This window comes from Neomonachus schauinslandi, chromosome X (assembly GCF_002201575.2).
Source record: "Neomonachus schauinslandi chromosome X, ASM220157v2, whole genome shotgun sequence".
Classification (NCBI taxonomy): domain Eukaryota; kingdom Metazoa; phylum Chordata; class Mammalia; order Carnivora; family Phocidae; genus Neomonachus; species Neomonachus schauinslandi.
Genome location: NC_058419.1, coordinates 109,192,979 through 109,215,807, shown reverse-complemented (window position 1 = coordinate 109,215,807; position 22,829 = coordinate 109,192,979). Strand labels below are relative to the sequence as shown.

Genomic DNA, 22,829 nt, shown 5'->3' with positions numbered 1-22,829 from the left:
TAAATACATTTTTATATGAAATAACAAGCTGTATCATTAGGATTATGTTCCTAAACTGCATTCTAATCCATAAATCTCTTATATCTGTGTGAGAGTTCCTTGTGTGGTTTTGTGCTTTTCATTTAAAATTTTATTGCTTAGCATTACCATTTTTACAGGATATTTAACTTTGAGCAGAAAAATAAATGGAAAGCAAATAGCTATAACAGTCAGTTTTGTTTATCGACTGGTATAACAACAGAAGAACACTAACTGATTACATTACATTTCATATACATACAGAGGTGAATGGTTATTCTGTGAAAACCAAAACATAAGAAATAATAAAATTTGTTTGAATATCACAGTTATGGGTCAGGGTGACCAAAAAAACCATTACTAACAAAAGTTATGTTTCTGAGAGTTTTGTTTTAAAAGCATGTTTTGAAGGGAAGATAACCAATATTAGGTATGACACTAGAGAAGAAAAGAAATCTTAACTAAAAACGTAATTGTGCTGACTGAGAGGCAGAAACAATTATATGTTTTACATGCTCAAATTAGTAAATAGCTGCAAGCAGTTGTCACATCAAATTTTTGTTCAGCAGTGTTTAAGCAAATTAATTAAAGTATCTAAATCACATTTGTGGTTTTCAGCAAACTGCTTTCAAATGTTACGCTGACTACAGATAATCACCTAAAATGCAAAAATTATTTTTCAGTTTATTCTTTAGTTTCTTATTCTTTAATTAATATCCTAAAAATGATGTTTACTGTAACTTGAAAAAATGGAAATCCAGTTTTAATGTTGCAGTATTAACTATGCCAATAAGACTGGACAACACAAGAATAAATACACTCGTATTATAATGTCTTAGTACAATGTGCAAAATTTGATGACTCAGTGGATAAAACCATTTCATAGTGTGACTCTGGTCTATATTTCTTGTATATCATGTAACTACATATTTTTATGCACATATATCTGTATTTTTAAACCTATACAGATATGGTTTCCTGATCAAATTAATGGTCAGGAAAAAAAAATGTTTCTTTTCTTGGTGGTCTGACAGGAAAGATTACATGCTTATAAAAGAAAACTCAAATATTTTGTATGTATGAATTTAGATTCTAGAAAAAGCTGTGAAAAAACTGAAAGTGGGAGAATTTTGAATACATGCGTTTCCTTTGCTTAGGTTCTTTTCAAATAATTTAATACTCAAGAAAAGCTTTCCCAGGGAAAATTATGCCCAATAATTTTCCAGATTAGATCTAACATTCTTGATATGGTCAAGAAACTTACAAATTGTATACAGTGTCTTGCCTCCCAAAATCCAGCATACATTTTCTCTGGAGCATTTGTTTAGATGATTAAGAACAGAGTTGCTAACATAAAACAATATTCTGGTACTTGTGTTGGGAATTATAATAAAAATGTGTTTGAACTCAGTAAGGACTTTGTGTGAATATTCTATGCTAGAATAATGGGGTATTGTGATCCATCTGAGTCTGTGCTTATTCCCAAGAGGGACTAAAATAAATGGCCAGGTTTTATACTTGATGTAATCATTCGTATTTCAGTGGGTGTTTTCCGCCTGTAAGGCAAAGCAAGCTCTTTCTGATCTTTGCATTCGTGAATTTTAGCGAGAACTCCATAATGTGTAACACACTGTTTTAATCTTTAATGTTGGGGCTGTCTTTATGTCACTGATGTCATTCAAGACTTTCTATAGCTCTATAAAAGCCAGGTCACTTACCAGACAGAGGGACAACTAAATTAAGATAAGCTTGCCAAGAGTTGTTAAAATGTAAAATGTTTCAAATAAAACCTCAATGTCAGATGTAGTTTCTTAAGTATGGAAGCTCTTTTCTCATAATCTTTAAGACCATAGGGGTTTAGAGGTATACCTTCCAGATGTGTTCAGTTACCTTAAAAACGTTAGAAGGAAAAGACTTGAGCCATCAGAGAATTTAAAGTGAGATTTCAGCGATTCCTTACAAAGGCTGAAAATTTTATTTTACAATAATCACAATCTTCCAATGCTGTTTAAACTGGATGAGTAGGATATTATTACTAAAGTAATCACACATGACTCAGAGGAAGATTTGTGTAGTACCATATTGTAGGATACAATTTGAAAGTATTTATGTAGGTCAAACTGACAATATGAAAAAAAAGTGTATGTTTTACCTAGTAGATTTCTAGTAGTAGTCCTGTTGACTGTAGTAAGTTATCATTAACTGACTTAAGGTTATCAATGTATATTTGAAGAGATGCATATGATCATTTTATTTAGAATCTGGATATTTTCAGAGATGCATGCCAGTGCCCAAGAAGTCTTTCAGAGTCATTTTAGCAGAGTAATGACATATATGCAAATGCCTCTTCCCTTTTGGAGTCTCACTGAATCGGTGGAAGGAGAGCTTTATGTCATTAGGACCATTTATATATGAAAACCAAATGTTATGACAAGGTCCTTCCAGGAAATAAGCCTGTTTGCCTAGAATCCAAAATGGATCCATATCATACTTGATTGCATACTGTAGCAGATCAAGTTATAGAGAAGCTTCATGCTTATTTGAGTAACAAGATGCAGTCTTAAAATAACCTTGCATTTAAATGATGATAATTTTTAATTCTCTTTCCATATTTTGCCAATATAAGAGAAAGTATCAAAGTGGCAAAAAGGTAAAATTAAAAAGTATTACCCTTATTTCTACATTTTTCCTTAAATTGGAAATTCTTCATAGTACAGTAGTAACTACTTTCTATGTTATGAACAAATGATGGAAAGTAAATGTTGCCAAGATAGGAGAAGCTACCTTTCTGCATTATTATGCTAACATATTTGGATATTTTTTCAGAAACTAAGAAATATGCCTATTAAAATGTGAATTGGATGCTGAGAGAACTTTTTTGATTTGAGGGAAGTTGTATTTGTCATTTTTTGTGTATTTTCACACATTTAAATGGTTATTAGTGGTGGTTGTAATTTTAATGCCACTTGTTACAACTAGGAATTTCTTGCTGGTGATTTCAGCTAATAATATCATTTATTCTGTGCTTGATTTAGTCAGATTTTGCCTATCTTTCTAATGTTCCTTGACACCTTTTCCATTCTTTTTAATTTTGTATTCATTCAGTTCTTGTTCAAAGGTAGAAAATTTTTTAAAAGATTATAATTTTAAATTATCACAAAGACTTCCTTTGGGGCTAAGCAGCTATTTCCATTTTCCCATGAAGCTTCTATTTTACCATATTTTATTTTTTCATTGCTTAATGTATAATTTTTTTAAATAAGATTCTCAAGAAGAATGTTTACTTTTTAGTGTGGATTAGCTTGACAAAAGTAATACAATTAGTAGACGAAAATATACTGAATATATTTAATATTTACTGTGTGTTTTATTTGGTACAAAGCATACTGATTAGCCAGATGATATCTGCATGATAAACCAGTTGAAATGTTTTCTGTGATTTATCAGTTAATACAATAACTAGCCAGTTGTGTTAAACAATACGGTTGACTAATTTCCGTTTTTCTCTGAAAGAATAAGTTGTTTTTTTCCATCACTTTAATTCATTGAACCAGCTGGTACAATCAAGCCTGTTATCCATTTAAACATATTTAAGAGTCTTTTTCTTCTACGTATTTACTAATTTAGCTCATCATGCTAACTGATGATATTAATAGCAACTCCTTCCTGAAAATAGAAACCTAGAGAAAATAGCAATTTGAAAAAAGCCAACATGGCTAATATTTAAGTTTACTGGAAGGGGAAAGACACACATACCCTAAGGAATCCTAGTAATAATCCATGTAGAATGCTAGTAATAGTCCAGGCAGAATAAAATATTCTGTTGGCCCTTACATCACACTTCATGGCTATTTAAAATATACTTGGAAGCACTGACTATTATTTCTCTTTTTTCCTTCCATCCTTCCTTTCTTCCTCTTGGTTTGGGGAAGGCAGAGATGGGCACTAACCAAGAAAGATTATCTTTAGTTCTATAGATGGTAAAATAAAAGGAGAGAAGTCTTCAGAATAGAAATAGTGACCCTAAAACAAAAGAAAGAATAAAAATTTGTTAGATTATTTTTTTTTAAGATTTTATTTATTTATTTGAGAGAGAGAATGAGATAGAGAGAGCATGAGAAGGGGGAGGGTCAGAGGGAGAAGCAGACCCCCGCTGAGCAGGGAGCCCGATGCGGGACTCGATCCAGGGACTCCAGGATCATGACCTGAGCCAAAGGCAGTCGCTTAACCAACTGAGCCACCCAGGCGCCCTGTTAGATTATTTTTAATTGCTTATGTTTTTAGAACTTGTTCTTAAGTTCACTTGTAATATTAGAATATTTTAAAATAAGAGATACTAGAACATTTAAAAAGCATAGTGAATATAAGTTTTTCTCTCACAATATATTTGTTACAAAGTTTTGGAAAGTAATGTACTGCATAATGGATTTTTTTATATTTCTATAATGATGAACTTATTTTTTATGTCATCTGTATTTAATACCAAGATGTCCTGACAAAGAGGAAAGCAATTATAAATAGAGTCTCATCACAGTGACTATATATAGTGTGTCTAAAGACTTGATCTAAAAAACCTATCATTCAGAGATGTGTTGTAGAGGCATGTAATACATCACTAGAAACAATGCACTTCTTCATTTCCTCAGGCTTCATGGTGTTCATCCATACAGATGACTCTTGATTACCTACATAATCTCACAATTTCCCATTGCCAAGATTTTTGTTGCTAAAAGACACATAATTTAACTGGACGCTCTTTCAAAATCAGCATAGTTAAGCATAAGTCTACTGCATACTCTCATTATATTTCAAAATTCCTTAACATGTAAAGTTTCTGACTTCTTTTACATCATATGAGATAGAATATTGTAGAGTCCCAAAATAAATTATCAATTCTTTTTCCCTTCTCTCTTTTTCTTTAATTTCTATTTCACATAGATTAAAACTTAACTGTCATTTTGGCAGGATGTGTGATTTCAACCTATTAAGGTGAGCTGTGTAATAAGGAAGGTCAAAAACCATGAACTGAGTCATAAACTATGTAGCCTACCCCAGTGGCCTACATTGTACATTGTATTTATGCTTGGTTTTTTGAACATTTTATCTGTACAAAAGCATTGTCACAATATAAAATAGCTGTAATATGCCATTTTTTGTCCAGAAATACATGTTAAAGTAATAGAACTGCGGGTCTATATAGATTTGCCAGAAGTGTTTTCATATTGGCTAAAATAGCAACATCTTATCATGTGAAGATACAGTTCATTTTGTGATCGATCATTACTTTTGTGTTTGCGATTGCACTAAAATTCTTATTTTTAATATGTTATTGTATACATAGCTAATCAGTAAGATCTGTAAGATAAACATGAACATTTGTGAATTTTAGTCTCACTTTAGGATAATTTTTCAAACCAAAAGATGATTTCCAAATGCTTTGTAGCTTAGAATTGGGAGTGCTCTTAAGTTAATGCATCCTGGTGTATCGCTTTATTCAGTATATATGCTATCTTAATTTTTTAAAAAGTAGTTCATACTTAAACAGGCATGAAAATGCAATCTATAGATGTGTATCTAAACATTACTTTAAACAATGATAAATGTGTGTGCCTATGAAAGGTGAAATGATTGTGTTACATTAATCCCTATACTTTTGAAGATGTACCATAAAATGACCTTGAGAAGACAGTTAGTTGTGTTTATATTTATGAAAAAAGAAAGTATTCTCTCATATCGGCCTTTCATCCTCAACTTTTGTAACCTCTTCTGAGAATCTGTGACATTCTGCTAACTTAAGAGTATGGTATATCTTCTTTGGGGATAGATAAGAAATATCTTTCTTGTGTATGAGTCAGGATGTGAGTGAGCTAATTCTTTTGAAAGTTACTCTTTATTATCTTCCCTTCAAAGGTGGGATTCCAACAAAGCAAATTTAATTTAAATAAGTTTCTGACTGTGAAATAAATCTTACCATTATGAAACACTGCATGGTGCTTTTACCTTGTAAATAGCTTTTACGTGGTTATGCCATAGAATAAGGTGAGTTGAGAACTAAGTGGGAACCTCTAAAGTAATAAATTGTTTTTGGAGATTCAAAGGAATATCTGTGTGCTAAATAACATGCTTCTTGATTTCAGCCAAGTTCAAAAACTTTGCAGAAATAGATAATTTTAAAATGATAACTATGTGTCATTGTTGTTGTTGTTCTGTGTGTTGTTTGTGTGCGTATGTATTTTCTTTTTCATTTTAACCAGCCTCTTATACCTAGAAGTCCCACAAGCAGCGTTGCCACGCCTTCCAGCACCATCAGTACACCAACCAAAAGAGACAGTTCTGCTCTCCAGGATCTCTACATTCCCCCTCCTCCTGCAGAACCATATATTCCCAGGTATAAAACCAACCATCCTGTTGTTCTGGGCAGCTTCTATCCAAAGACTAGCCTAAATGTATATAAACTGTGAAGTAAATTCTCAAGGAGCACCTTGAATATTTTCTTAGATAGGAATTCTGAACACATTCTGGAAAACTATTGCATTGTAGAAAATGCACTTTGGTTAATAATAGTAGTAACAATAATTAATTTGTATTAAACACTATGCATTAAATATCTTGAAAACATTATTTCATATAATAGGAAAGAGTAGGAAAGTAATAATAAATAAAAATTAGGATTCTTTTAATAAGTAAGGAATAAGTGAGGATTTTTGGCTCAGAAGCCCCAGAAAATCTCAAGTTACTTTGAAGCATTCCATACTTTTTTCTAAAAGAGGACGGTATAGATAACTTTCATGCCTTCTTATATGTGTACAATGAGGGAGCTTTTTGGGGAGGGGGTAGATGATGAGAAGGGAGAGTATTTTTCCCCCTAATGCTTCTGTATCTACAATTTCTCCTTGATTAGTTCATTAATGTTTCTGTCAGAAAGCAGAAAAATTTGCAAGAGAATGGGTTGCCTTTAGAATCTATTTTCTAGATTTCTTGAGGCTGTATCTCCATTTCATTTCCAGATTTCTATTTGAAATTCCTGGCAGGTGTGGAAGATTACAACTTTGTGCCACAAGGCATTCTGTCCAAAAGCATTCTGACATCCAGCCTTGTGGAATATAAAAATTATGGAAAGGGGCCAGCACTAAATGGGGATAATTAATACCAATCACAAAGAATTTGGTTCCATTTTTAAATTAGTTGTGCCGTCATTCAAAAACAGTAATTTAAGGTCTCTTATTTTCAAGCCACACTTTCATATTAAATTTCTTCAGTATATAAAAGAACTGAAATTCCTTGTTTTAAATAATTTTCATTATTCTTTAGTACACCTAATGTTTCATTCTCTCAGATATGATGGTACAGACATTTTACGATCTAAATGCCACATGACAGCATGGTGTGTCCGCAAATACCGTATTGTTGTCTAGTAATAAAACTGTAGTCCATTTTATAAACATTTGGGTTCTTAATTTTGAGGATTACATGTAGCTGTGGGAACATGGTTTATGAGAAGATATAATTTACTAAACTGGCATTTCACAAATCTTTTTAGTATATAATTTATAGTCTTATGTTAAATTTACAATCAGATGTACAGATCCATCTGATATCCTAGCCAAATGCAAGTTGCTTTTAATTCTATTAAGATGGTGTCAGACTTTCTGAATACTCTTGCATGAGGAGCAATAAAAACGTGTGTTTCGAATAGTGACTCTTTTGATTTGTTTTAATTTTAATTGGAAAGATTTTTATTTCAATGCAAATGATTATTTAAGAGACCTTATTCCAAGGGCTATATGTACAGGTAAACATCAGATTATTTTTATCAATTCTCTGCAGTTTTTTAATCTTCCCTTTTCTCTTGTGTAGGTAGGAACTTATTATAAAGAAAGTATTTCCTAGACAGGAAGTGTTTAAAATACACTTCAGAAGGGCGCCTGGGTGGCTCAGTCGTTAAGCGTCTGCCTTCGGCTCAGGTCATGATCCCAGCGTCCTGGGATCGAGCCCCGCATCGGGCTCCCTGCTCCGCGGGAAGCCGGCTTCTCCCTCTCCCACTCCCCCTGTTTGTGTTCCTGCTCTCGCTCTCTCTCTGTCAAATAAATAAATAAAATCTTAAAAAATAAATAAAATAAAATAAAATACACTTCAGAAGACAAAAGAATAAAATGATTGAGTTCTGTCCTCTGAGTGTGGTGGAGATAGGGTTATGGAAATGTACTGAAGCCAATAAAAAGCTTGAACATGCTATTTAAAAATACTAAAGATATTAGAAGTTGAAGTATCAACATGGTGGTACTTGTTTTGTCAGTATTGCTTGAAAGCTTCATACTTTTCAGTAAACCTCATAATCACTTTAATTATTCTAGTTTTGATTTAATTAATTAATTTAATATTTCAGAATATTAAAATATTCTATATATATTTTGAGTCAAATTATTGTTTATCCAAGTCACACAATCGTTTGATATAGCACAGTCAGAACAACCCATGCATCAGAGTTCCTTTTTACTGAAGCCTTGTTTATATAAATTATCTGCATTTTCTGGTTTGACTTGAAGTTACGGCATAGATACAGCCTCGGCACTTTTTTCCCATTTTGTCATTTTGATGTTAAATGGGGTTCACCTAATTTAATTCATCTGAACATTTCTTTTTTCCTATATTAAAAATTTTTGTTTATGTAAGAGAGGCATGTTAGTGTTCATTTGAATTGTAAATAATAGAAGCTTTCTCACCTTAAATCCAAAAAAAAACCCTTAAAAATGGTAGGGCCAGTTGTCAGGTGGAAATTTTTTCATGGGCTTAGAATTCTTTGAACACATTTATTCCAGATTCTCTAAAAGAGAAGACACTCATGTACGTGGAGTGAGTAAAATTTGGTCAGTTTTTTGTTATATGTTTTATGACTGTATGTAGCTTCGTTATCATAGTATATAGCGCATTTACATACTTAACCAAATTTCTTTTTCCATGACAAAAATCAGGAAATTTGTAGGTCTTTGCACAACTCTGAAGTTCAAGCACTAATTTCTCTCATTAATTTTACTCTGAACCATTAATATAAAGAAAATCCACTAAAGCAGTGTTTTACCTTTTCATCTGTTTCCTTAAATCCTTTTCAGAGTAAAAGTGTAGATTTATTACATACATAACATTAAGAAAAGTTTTTTTTAAATCTGTACGGCAGGACAAATTAATATGTTGAGTTATTCAGAGACTCATGATGTGAGTACATACACACAAGCACACATACAGAGATACACAATTGTGCACACACTTCTACACACAACACATGTATCAGTTCATTCTACTGCAAAGATTGTTTTTTGTTTGTACATTTCTTAATTCTACTTTATTTGTGTGCATTTCATATAGACATGTTTAATAAATCTTCCTTGTTGGTATGAGGTGAGGCCTCCTTTCATATCATTACAGAGTAAGTAATACCAGCCCTTGCAATTTTCTGCCACGGGGATGTCCATATAAATAGAGCATGCTGAATTAACTAGGGCTGAATCACTCTCTGATCTCAGCTGCATTAACATTCATGTCACAGGCCTGATAGAAATGTCTGCCCATTTATAGATAGGCAAAACCTTACTCCAGTGCCACAAGTTCGTTAGGGCTGTTTTCAAGCTAATTGCAGTGTCAATTTCTTTTTGATAGAGGACTAACAATAACAAAAAGCACAGGCAATCTGTTCAGGAAAAGTTTTTAGCTTGCTGAAAATGAAATTCTGCCTGGATTTTATATTTGTTTTCTTCATGTTGCCTAAGAAATAACTATCCAGTTGCAATTTAGCAATAAGCAATACTTTCATTTTAAAAAATAAAAGAGTGAATAGCAATGTGAATGGCATTGTCAACTTGTGATGTGTTAAATACATGAGACAGCTTGCTGATTCAATCAGTCTTAAGAATATCATTTACTACTTTCAGTATATTTCACATACTAGGAATATAGCTCTCTTCATTTGGACAGACCTAATCTAGACATTTGCATACACCTACAAAAGTGTAGTATACCCTAGTATGGAAGTATAGAAGTATAATATTCTTGCTGAACTATAACTCATATTTTGGAATTGACGTTAGATTTAGAAGCTCATCACCATTTTATAAGACAATGTCAATTAAAATTGTGTTCTTTTTATCTGTCTTGTTATAATTTAGTTAATTCTGTTGATTTAAGATTTCAGTCTTAGCACTTAACATAAAATTAAATTTTTATCTGGTTTGATAGCATTCACGGCACTGTTGAGGGTAGAACTGGAAGCAATTAAGAACTAGGAGGAAATAGGGGCACCTGGGTGGCTCAGTTGGTTAAGCAACTGCCTTCGGCTCAGGTCATGATCCTGGAGTCCCAGGATCGAGTCCCGCATCGGGCTGCCTGCTCAGCAGGGAGCCTGCTTCTCCCTCTGACCCTCCCCCCTCTCATGCTCTCTCTCTCATTCTCTCTCTCAAATAAATAAATAAAATCTTTAAAAAAAAAAAAAGAACTAGGAGGAAATAAAATTAATGATCTGCAAGGGAGGAAACATTGCATTTACATTCACAGTTGTGTTCTAGAAGACAGGCTTTTCTAACAAAGACTTCATAGCTAGTCATAGTGAAACATATCATAAAATAAGCAAGATTCAATTTAACCCATCCTAAATGGAGTATTTCTACCAAAATACCACTCATTAGGGGCCCAATTGCCTGGGCTATGTATATTAATACTATATGTGAGTAACAGTTTTAGGGATCCCGTAAATGATTAGATTTTTCCTTTTTAGAATCCTATAGAAAATCAGTTTGCCATCATCTTAAATTCCATATTTTGTCAGGTTTCTCTGCCTTCTCTCCACAAGAAATGTTGCTGATGTGCAATGAAACTTTGATCTATCCATTAGAATTAGTTCTATGAATGTACATTTTTAATATTAAATGAGATACATAGATTTTAAATACTGAAAGTAATTCTGTTCAATAAGGTTTATTTTAAATTAATAACAAGCTGTTTAAAATTCTTATAATACCAATTTATAAAATGCTACTTTGGTTCTTAAGGCTGCAGATACCCTTACAAAAGTGGTAGTTCTTAAACACATCTTTTTTAAGCAGTGCAAATACTACTGTGCATCAATTAGTTAAACTGGCACAAGAAAGCTATATTGTTAGCATTGTTAAACTTATACCTACTGTCTTGAGCACTAAAAGTAATTTATGTGCTGACATGAACATAACACGTGAAAATGGACTAGAGCAGGAGTTAGAAGATCCAGGGTCCATGTCCAGTGATGTCATTTATTAGCTGTATGACCTTTAGGCAAGTCATTTAACCTCTCTGATCCTCAGCATTTATTTTCCTGCAATATAGGAATAGTTAAAAATTGCCTTTTAAACCTCAAAGAAAGCTTGAAAAGATCAGAAGATATATTGTATGAGAAGGATATTATGAACTGTTTTAGACCCTCTCTGCCATTTTACCACCCTAACACTTTCCTATATCCTTCTCCTTTACCTTTCCTTTTCTTTAGGGATGAAAAAGGAAACCTTCCTTGTGAAGACCTCAGAGGACATATGGTTGGCAAGCCAGTGCATAAAGGATCTGAATCACCAAATTCATTTCTGGATCAGGAATATAGAAAGAGGTTTAATATTGTTGAGGAAGATACTGTCTTGTATTGCTATGAATATGAAAAAGGAAGATCAAGTAGTCAAGGAAGACGAGAAAGCACCCCGACTTATGGTAAGAATTCTTTTCTTACATTGACAGGAGAACATATGTCTCAGATGAGAACCTCTATTTCTTTTCATAGGCTTTTGGGTTATGAAAATCATTTGATTACTTGATAGCTTTGAATCTTTATAATTGATCTGTGTCTGTCATGTGCTTCTAAGTGGAATCTCAATATGAAGCATGACATTAAAAATTATTCTAAATTTTCCAAAAATAGGTAAGAACAGTAGGTAGCATTTTAGCTCATTAATGACTTAAGGAAACCTTCTTGAATCACATGTAATTTTTGTAATGTCAGATATTGCTAAATTGGAATAATTCAATTTTCCTTTTTTATAAAAGATGAATGCTTCCTATTAACTTGACTTATATAAAATTAACTCCTTATTCCTCAGGGATTAAAAAATCTTTAGATAAACTTTCTGAGAAAAATCTCTCCTCAATTTTTGTGTTTTTTAAGAAGTTGGAAAATTTGAGCACAAGTGGATTCTGAATAGGAAACACACAACACACTCTATTTAAATCAGAGATGGCCTTAGAGTTACCACGTCCCTAGGATTTTTCGTCTTTGTCTTCTGTTTTTCTGTGCATGACCAAGAGAGTAACCCAGTCACATATACTTTAAATTGATACATTGTATGTGAAAGATTTGCAGATAAAGTTGCCTAAAGTAGTAAAGCTATGATCCCATTGCAAGAATGAATGGATTTAACTGAAACTCTATGCTCCTCCTTTTCCAGTTTTCAAACTAACCATTTTTAGTGAGGAGCGTAGAGAAGGGGAAAGACAGGATCCTCGCCGATTAGTACAGATGATCAACGGGAGCTGAGCAGAAGGACATTTGTTTTTAGGGTTTTTTTTCCACTTGCCCTCCTTACTTGTCCACCATGGCCATATGTCTCCCTCCTGTGGTCCCAAATGATTGGTCATCATGTACCTTACTACACGTGCCTGATTTCCTTACAGCTCTTTGGTAATAATTATATATGAGAAGTTTTGCCCAAAATCGTCCTAAAGAATAGGAACCATACTTACCTTGTGTTATTATTCTCTGTACATGTGCTTTTTTTTATCATAATAAGTAATGAATTTTTTAGCATAGCTCCTCAATTATACTGTTCTGTGGACACTTTTTTTAAACTCATAATTTGAAGGTATTTGCACCTTTGCTTTTCTTCCCTATTATATTGTAAACCTCTGCAGTACAGAGCAGTACAGAGGCCTGTCATCTTTGTTATGCCTACCCCTGTTTTATCACATAAGATCTTTATTTTTATTCATTCATTCCACAAATACTTATTGACTACCTGTTATTGGATAGGCAGTAATGTATATCAAGTCTTTTTTCTAATCTCTTAGAATTTGGGGGCTGTTTTCTACTTATTTTGAAGTAGATAAGAATGTTTAAGGGGAAATTATAGTCACCAGATGAAGTTGATTACTGATAGCTTTATAAAAAATGGTTACTTGATTCTACTTGAATAGCTGAATTGTTAGTCTCTTCAGACTACAGTTTTAAACCACCTAGTGTCATCATGTTCCACAAATCCTATCTCTCCCAAGAAAATAGAATACTGTTTAAATTTTAGAAAATTAAGATATCCTATAGATATATATTTTTTGGAGATTTATTTATTTGAGAGAGAGAAAGAGCACAGAGGGGAGGGGCAGAGGGAGAGGGAGAAAGAGTCTCAAGCAGACTCTGCACTAAGCGGGGAGGCTGACACAGGGCAGGGCTCAGTCGCATGACCCTGAGATCACGACTTGAGCTGAAACCAAGAGTCGGTCACTTAATAGACTGCACCATCCAGGCACCCGATATGATAGATTTTTATAAATAACTTAGGAGAAAAAATATATATATATATGCTTAAAAGGAGGATAGGAAGTTTTAAAAAAGGTTATTTTACTTTTGATCCTGGAAGGGTTTTTTTTTTTTAACTTTTGAACATGAAATGTAATCTAAAACTTCAGTGGAAATACTTACAGATGCTTCAATGAAGATTTTCTAACACAATCTGTAGGTTGTGCCAGGTAACTAGCAGTTTAATGTATTAAAACTTTTTAAAAATCAGATCATAAGAAATAAATTCTGCCTGTCACACACATGAATTTGTGTCCTTAATTTTCCCAAAGATTAATTCATTTCTTAATTCATTCAGCACATATTTGTTGTGTACATAAAGTCATCCAGTCACTGGGGATTCGAAGGTGAATAAAACATAAATTTTCCCTGGAAGGCAGTCATCACCTAGAGGGAAGAAACAAATAAGGAGATGCATTGTAATAACTTTAGGTAAGTAGGAATATGTGAACAAAGTAGTACAGTAGCCTAGGAGCTGAAGCCCCAGAATCTTCCTGGGAAGTCACATAACTAAAAGTGACATTTGTGCTGAGTTTTAAATGATGAGTAGTCATCCTCTAGGATTTCTAAATGTTAGTTATCCCCACCAAATACATGATACCTTCTCAAACCTAGGTCTGAGGTCTGAGGATTTGTGTAAATCTTTCAGCCCAGACCCTAAAGGTCCCAATACAAATTATTCCAAAACTTGATAAGCAATTATTGATGACTTCTTTTTTGTTTGTTTGTTTGTTTTGTTTTATTGTGTTTTTTTATTATGTTACATTAATCACCATACATTACATCATTAGTTTTTGATGTAGTGTTCCATGATTCATTGTTTGTGCGTAACACCCAGTGCTCCATGCAGAACGTGCCCTCCTTAATACCCATCACTGGGCTAACCATCCCCCCACCCCCCTATCCCCTCTAGAACCCTCAGTTTGTTTTTCAGAGTCCAGACTCCCAAGTGTGACAGTATTTCTTAGATTTAAAAAATAATGATAATAGGGGTGCCTGGGTGCCTCAGTCATTTAAGCATCTGACTCTTGGTTTCGGCTCAGGTCATGATCTCATGGTCCTGGCATCGAGCCCTGCTTCAGGCTCCACGTTCAGCAGGGAGTCTGCTTCTCCCTTTCCCTCTTCCCCTCCCCCTACTTTTGCTTGCTCACTCTCTCTCTCTCTCAAATAAATAAATCTCTAAATAAATAATGACCAAAAATACATGATTCTGTTGAAGTATATTACCAAAAAAACCCTAAAGCACAAAAATGTTCATGTTTCATGTTTTCTAGAAATGACAGTAATTTAACATGTTAGCACTTATGTGACTCCTTAAAATGTAATGAGTAAGTCCTTTAGGTTTACAGTGCTCAACTTATTTCTTAGTATTTGTGACAAATACCCTTATCTTGTATATGAACTTAGCCACCATTCTCTCCTATTAACTCCCCAGATTACCTGTTTATTCCAAGAGGTTTAGAGTTAAGATTTTAAGAGTATAGCTAGGATTTTGAGAAGCAAAGGAGAAACATGATTCAGTTCTTATTATGTGCTTTTGGTTAAATATGTATATACTTGTCATATTATCTTAGTACATTCATATTTTAAAGTTTGATATATAAAACAAAAATATTTAGGGAAGCTCTGCTATTGACCACAGTGACAAAGAAACACGCATGTTAAGAAAAATACCTGAAAATATCCCAACTGTGGACATTAAAATACATTTTTTTAGCCAAGGTTTTCATTTTATATCATAGACTCACTAGTTGTTGCTAAGAGTAAGTTAAAAGAAGAACAATTATTTACCCTAAACTATCAGACAAGTATAATATGGATAGACAACAGATGGCCCTTCTAGAAATTAGTCAGTAATACCTGTGAGCTTTTATACATGCCAGGCATTGTGCTAAGCATTTCAAAGGCATTGACCCATTTAATCCTCACAACAACCAGTGAAATCGGTCCTAATAGAATCCTTATTTTCCTGATGGATTAAATAAATTACCCAACTAGTAAGTAGTAGAGCTGAGATTAAGTACCCATGGATATTTGTGGGACTCTACCAGTGGTACTAGCTAGCTAAATGTGATGAAAGTAATTTGCTAAATTGTAGAGAAATAATTTCCAGAAATTGTGTTACTCCTTCCAGATTTAAGCATTTGATTTCAGGCAAGCAGAAGTAGGTCTGATTTTGTATGTTCTTGTTTATGTTGTTTTGTATTTATTGGCATTACGGTAAATACGTTTTTACGTAGACTTGGCCCTTACAGACCTTAGGAAAAGGTAGCTAAATTGAGGGGTAAAATTAGCAACAATGTGTTATGTCCTTTTTAAATCTGAGAACATAAAATAGGTTTTACTTTCCTAAAAAGATAGAGGAGACTAACTTCTGGAAGCACAGAGCGGGGAAGCAGCCTAGGTCAGTGGTTACTGGCACCAAGCCCTACTTGGTAACCCTGTCTCTTATCTGATTACTCTAGTGTGAGCTTGGGGATGTTGATGTCAATTTTCTCCTTTGTTAAATGAAGATGATAATACCTGTCTCATAGACTTTTTGTGAGAATTTCATGACAGCGCATTGTAAATCGCCTGGAAAGTGCCCAGTATGTGCTATAGGTATTGATTTTCATCGTTGTCACTGTTGCACAGAAACTTCAGTGTTGCTAAGAGAATACATATGAAGTATTCTCACCTCACAGAAAAAAAGGTAACTCTGTGAGGTGATGGATGGTTAAAATAGCTTGATTGTGGTCATCATTTCATAATTCTCTATATATCAAATCATCATGTTGTACACCTTAAATAGATACAATTTTTATTTATACCTCAATACAGCTGGGGAAAAAACCAAAAGAATTTGAAGATCTCAGTGCATAAATAATAATAATATCAGCCATTTTAAATTCTTTGAAGAATTAGATAAGGTGAATAAACAGTTCAATTTTTAAAAAAAATAACTTTAATGTGAAAATTAGAAGAGGGGAAAAGAGGACAGCATTAAATTCCTTTAACTATTTGGTCTCATCTGCTCATGCTTCAAAGGTAAAGGTTCAAATCTGATGAGATCAGTTGCTTGGCAACTTGTCAGAATGGTAATATTCCCCATTAGCTTTCCCTTTTGCCGTTCACAGACTCTTTGCCCTTGCTATTCCATCATACCACATTTCTATGCATAGAAACCTGGTAAAAGGTAGACATAGTTGACTGAGTCCCTTTGTGGCTATTGAGTCATCATATTTTATAAGAATAGGAAGAACACATTTTTTTACAGTAATATCACATAATAGTATTGGTTTGAAGGAATCCAGACTTGTCTGATTTATTGAGATTCTAGGACCTCACAAAAAACACATGAATGAGTGCAGAGTTGTTATTTTAAAAATGTTCCTCATCAATGTTATTTGTACATATTTTGCACTGAGGAAGATTAATTTCTGTAACATCATACCTGAACATTTTCCACTCAAGTAGTTGGGACAAGAGAAAACTACCATGTCGCATATCCACATGAATAGCAAATGGCTTGAAATGACTTAAACCAGCATGGTAAAGAACTTACGGGCAGTGACACTTTGAACTGTTCTGTTGGTGTGAGGAGAGGAAATTATCCATAGGTTCCAGGGTCTCTTATCATACTGCAACATCATCTTTGTCTTACAATATCATTCTACCTTTTCACCAGTTAAATTATAATTAATAGCACTGTGTAAAACATTTCTTAAAGGATCACGTATACACAATACATTCATACTTCTTTATTTCTGAATATAAGCCTTCTCTCTTTCCTGTGATTTTTAAATGTAAATTGTCTTTCTAATCAGGTAAAAATTCAGCTGTCATTCATCAGCTATGCTAGAAAGAAAAGAAATTGGGATTCTAACCACAGGAAATGTCTTTGTTCAAGGAAAATGTACCACTTCCAAAGTAGAACTAACCATAGAAATAGAAATTAGTGAATCAAAAATGTAGAAATATGAGATGTATACTATACCCACAGGAATTCTTATTCCTTTGGACTTACTTAATACAGTTCATAAAGACTGCATGTTGATTAGCTTCACAAAATAATTTTGAACATCAAGCTGATGGTGATAAGGGACCATGTAATGGATAGAAAAGTAGTTCAGCAATATTTTGAGAGAAATAGAAACTTGTCTGTTCCTAATGTAAATATCAGAGTAATCAGCAAGAGAAGGCTCTCTTCCCTAATTTGTGCAATTTTACTGATAGAAATAGCAGAGCATGAGTTTTGAGCTCAGATAGATCTGAATTTGGTGTCTCAGGTTGGCCTTTAATAACTGATTGACCTTGAACTTGAGCCTTACCTCAGTATGTTTTTGTTTCCTTACCTGTAAAATGAGATGGCAGGATTACTCACAGTGTTTTTATGAGGGCTAAATGAGATGATGTATGTCTAGTACTTAGTACTATTCTTGCCGCATGGAAAGTGCTCAGGAAATAGTGCCTAAATGGCATAATGAATTACTCCTGCTCATAAATGAAAGTGTTCCAAAGATTGTCAGGTGCCTAGAGATCAAATTAACACTTCATCCTCTCCCTGTGGAGGGATTTAATAAAGGACAAAAGGGCTGGAAATATTCCCTTGCTTTGATCCCTTTACCTACCCACTAACCAGCCATTTAAATCATAACAATTAAAAGAAATATGAATAGTGTTGGTCCGTTTCTTTTAGTTCGGTTTTGAAAAGCAGAAGGAAGAGCATTCAAATAGGTAATAACACTAAAAACTGCCCTGATCCAAATCTTCTTTTAAGTTCCATTATGGAAACCACTAGGTCATACTCTGGACAGAAGCGCCTAAATAAAACCTCACAGCATCAGAATTCTGAAAACTGTTCAGACCCCACACCTTTTTTAAGTTTAATTGCTGGGGGCGGGGGAAGGAGAGCAAAAATAATATGTAGAATAAATAAAATAGTCGGAGACTCTCAAAAAATGAAACCAGGAAAGAAAACAATCAGCTTGAACAAATTAAAGTGCTAGGTAATGGATAAAATAATAAGATTAAGAAAAAGGAACTCTTAACCAAGTTCCAGAGTATCAATATGTGGGTAGAATGGAAAGATTAGCAAACCAAGTCAACAAAACTGATGCAACTGTCAGGAGAAAAGTAACTCCTCAAATGAATTCATCAACAGAAAGATATGAACTAGGTGAAATAGTGCTTCCCTTAAAGACAAAATGGGAAGCCAAGAGTAGAAACAGTCTAACTCAGTGATTCTCAGCTGGGGTCAGTATTGCCCTCCAGGGCACATTTGCAATTTGGGGGAACATTTGTAGTTGTCATAACGGGTACAATGTCATTACAGGTGGAAATGCTACTGGCATGTAGTGGATAGAGGCCCGGATGCTAGTACACATCCTACAAAGAACAGGACAGCTCCCAGCAATAAAAAATGATCAAGTCCACAATGTCAAGAGTGCTGCTATAGAGAAACCCTTAGCTAACTTAAGAAGAATCAACTGCAGACAAATTTAATACAGAAGCAGGTATATATGACTAGAAAATCAAAGAGCCCTTATATGACACAGGGCCAATTGCCTTTTTTTTTTTAGTTCAAAGAATCTGTGAAATTATTGCCCTGGAAAGAGACTGACATTTACTCACAATTAACATAGTCTCTGGACAGAAGTAATATAATGTTGTGAGTGTCTGGAATGACCTACCCTGCTCTACAATAGAAAACCCAATCGTGACAAATTCCCTGGAGCAGGAGGGGACCCATTGTCCCTAGTTGAAATCAAAATGCATTTTCCCCTATGGAAAAAAAAAATGTAATCAATGGCAGCTAGGTAAAATTTAAAAGAGTGGTTAGTGTTAGCTTTCACATCACAATGTGAATTAAGGATCCATCATTTTCCCAATATGTTCTTCAGGTCTCTAGTTCTGAAAGAGAATGTTCATAAAACAAAGAGGCTATCCAGTTAAATATGATTGGGAAGCTCTGAATATTTTATCCCCTTCTTGACGATTAATAAGTGCATGTTAGCAGACTAAAGGCTTTGAAGGTCTTCTTGAATTTGGGTTAGCTTATTGTTTCCCGAATGTATTTGTACATTGAATCTTTTTTGGTTTTGGTCACAAAATACTTATTAACCTCCCAATGGAAGGTTTGATAGAATATATTTTGGAAAATGCTAAAATAGACTTTTGTAGCTCCTCTCAAAGACTGATATACCAATGATAAAAATTTCTTTGTGTTTTAAGTTCCAAATATCTGACTTAATAGATTTGGAAAGGCCTCTATTTTTTTTGAGGGGGGAGGGGCAGGGAGAGAGAGAATCTGAAGCCAACTCCACGCTCGGCGCAGAGACTGACATGGAGGCTCGATCTCACAACCCTGAGATCATGACCTGAGCTGAAATCAAGAGCCGGGTGTTTAACTGATTGAGTCACCCAGGTGCCCCTGGAAAAGCCTCTATTCTCAAGTCAAAGCCTACCCCAGCAGACGGTGTGTTGAATGTCATCTTCAGTTTTATCTTGCAGAAAAGCCATTTTCTAGAGTAAATCTTATTTGTGATAAAAGTCCAAACTCAAATAATAAATACTAACTGGAGAGATCAGTGCATGGCATTCTATCCTCCAGGCTCCTTGTAGAATTACTGGTATCACTGCAAAACAGTTTGCCGGACATCATGGAGAAAATAGATCCCTGGGGCGGGAGAGAGGGAAGGGGGTAGAAAATGTCAAGTGTTATATTGAGTCTTGTTAAAGAAGAGATAACCAAAAATTGTACATTGATTACCTTAAAGACTGGAAACATTAGAGCAGATAATTAAGGCAATATACAAGCATTTAAAAGTATACATATGATAACCTAGCATTGTTTTATAAGTCTCTAACCTTACAAGTTGACACATCATGTCAAAGCAATGTATTTTCCATCTTTGTTAAGGCGATGGACAGCAAATACAAAGCTACATCCACAATTTATGTTCTAATCCTCCATTAGTTCTTCACATAGTTTTTAAGAAAGAGTTGCATATTGGCTGGGAGGACACTTAAACAAAATCAGTAATCATACATGTCATTGAATTATTTTTGAAGATAAAAGAATTGGATTTTTGTGTAATGTGGTGGTCTTGAATTCATCACCAAGGCAATGTGATATAGCAAAGAGAGCACTGGGATAGGAAGTTGACAGTATATTGGTGGGCTGACTCCAACACTGACTACTGGTGAAATCCTGAGGAATTAACTTTGGTGTGTCTTAAGTTTTTCATCTCTCCCTTCCTTGCCAGTTTTACTGACTAATGTAATCCCGAACAGAAAATTATGTGAAAGGAATTACAAAGTTATTACAAGATGTCAGTCTGTTTATTTCAGTCTTAATCATTGTCTTTTTCACTCTTCCTGAGAAAAGGGGACTCTCTTCCATATGTTGATAAGATTTTCAAGACACTGCTTTACTAAGATTTTTGTAAAATAGAGTGACTGATGTTATACTGTATGTTAACTAACTGGAATTTAAACAAAAACTTGAAACTACAAAAAAAAATAAAATAAAAATACAGGGCTTTAATTTGTGGTTGTTTAACTTGAAAATTTGATGTTTTTAACCAAATAACATTTATATACTCATGTCATCTTTCTTGTCCACGACTGTATTAATGCTGAGCACAGCATGGGGCAATGGTATTTTAGCATAGCTCATTTTTTTTACCCACCAGAGACTTCAGAACAGGACCCAGAAGTCTTTTGCCACTTAAACAATATTCAAACCATCTGAATCTTTCCTAGTCCTCACACCCCTCTAACGCAGAAGTGACTCTATGCACAGTGGCAAACATTTCAACTTAGAAAAACCTGTCTTTCCAAACTCCAGTGTGTACTGCACAGTTGTTCTCTTGGTAGAATGCTTACAAAAGATAATTTGGTTCAAAATATAATTAGCCTTGAAATCAAGTGTTAAAAGTCCCGCATAATTTTTGATACAGTTCAAAATTTTCTCCTTCAGTAACTTTTATGTTACTCCCATTTAAAGTCTAGATCACTTTTAGAAAACAATAGGAAAATTTAAAAACAAGATGTAGCTTATTCTTTGAAATGAGATTTTAATTGTTTTTGTTCTCCATTAATGAAACTGAAAAGATTTCAAGTTAATAATAATTGGGTTTGTATTTGATTTAGATTATTATAAGGCTTTAAAGCCAATACTTAAATAATCATCACATTGCCATGTTTACAATCCAACTTTTTCCCACGCTCTTTTATCCAAAAATGAAATTCAAAAAATATGGCCCTAAAGATCAAAGTGCCTGATTTTACTTATTTTATTAGATCCAGATATGTTGCCTTTATTCTTAAAAAATTACTGGCTTTCCATTCAGTTCCATTTTATTCCTCTTTAAATGTGTTATTGTCTACCTTAAATTACCTCGGGATGTTTTCCTAGATATGCAGTCAACCATCTGAAAGTAATTTTTCTGTCTGGTATGTGGGGAGTTTGATGGGTATATGTGGCATGCTTGTAGCTTAACATTCCTTACTACACTTTTCATCAAAATATTGGCTAAAATATTCAGAACAGATGTGTATATGTGTGTGTATATGTATATATTTTTTCTCCTTAGACTCTAGAGAAAGCTTTTTCTGTGAGCGTTAAAGCGTATGTCAGATTTCTCTGCAGTCTTTTTTTCAACTCTTTGGCAACTGTAAGAGAGAAGATTGCTTCTCAGGTGCTGCTTATCACCCTGAAATTTAATGATTTTAGCATGTCTGAGGAGAGAATTAAAAAGGGGGGATAAATACAATTGAAAAAGGCAGCAATTCAGTGGTATTTCAACAGACATCATGGGTAGCCTAATATAAAAATGTTTCTACATATCAGGAGGCATATCCTAGTTCTTTTTTTTTTAGATTTTATTTATTTATTTGAGAGAGCATGTGCATGAGTGGGGAGAGGAGGAGGGGGAGAAGGAGGAGCAGACTCCCTGCTGAGCAGGGAGCCCAACATGGGGCTTGATCCCAGGACCCCAAGATCACAACCTGAGCCGAAGTCAGACGCTCAACCAACTGAGCCACCCAGGCACCCCTGGACTCCTAGTTCTGATGTATTACAAAACTGCTCTCTAAGGCTTGATTTGTTAGAAATGAAGGAGGTTGGTCAGGTTGACATCCTACATTAGAAGGAAGGGAGGGAGGGAGGGGAAGGGAAGGAAAAATGAGGGGGAGGGGAATGGAAAGTTGACAGGAAGGAAGGAGAAGGAAACTATGAAAATAAAAATTA

The 22,829-nt window shown here is 34.2% G+C and overlaps 1 protein-coding gene across 4 annotated transcripts in view; it reads left to right on the top strand.

Moving 5' to 3' along the window:
• Positions 1 to 22,829, top strand: part of CNKSR2 (connector enhancer of kinase suppressor of Ras 2) — a 273,654-nt gene that overhangs the window by 158,939 nt on the left and 91,886 nt on the right. For all 4 annotated transcript variants that reach the window (XM_021682287.1, XM_021682283.1, XM_021682276.1 and 1 more), the window contains 2 exons: positions 6,273 to 6,406; positions 11,528 to 11,739. In XM_021682287.1, coding sequence (XP_021537962.1) covers positions 6,273 to 6,406; positions 11,528 to 11,739 — 346 coding nt within the window. The remainder of the gene's footprint in view (positions 1 to 6,272; positions 6,407 to 11,527; positions 11,740 to 22,829) is intronic.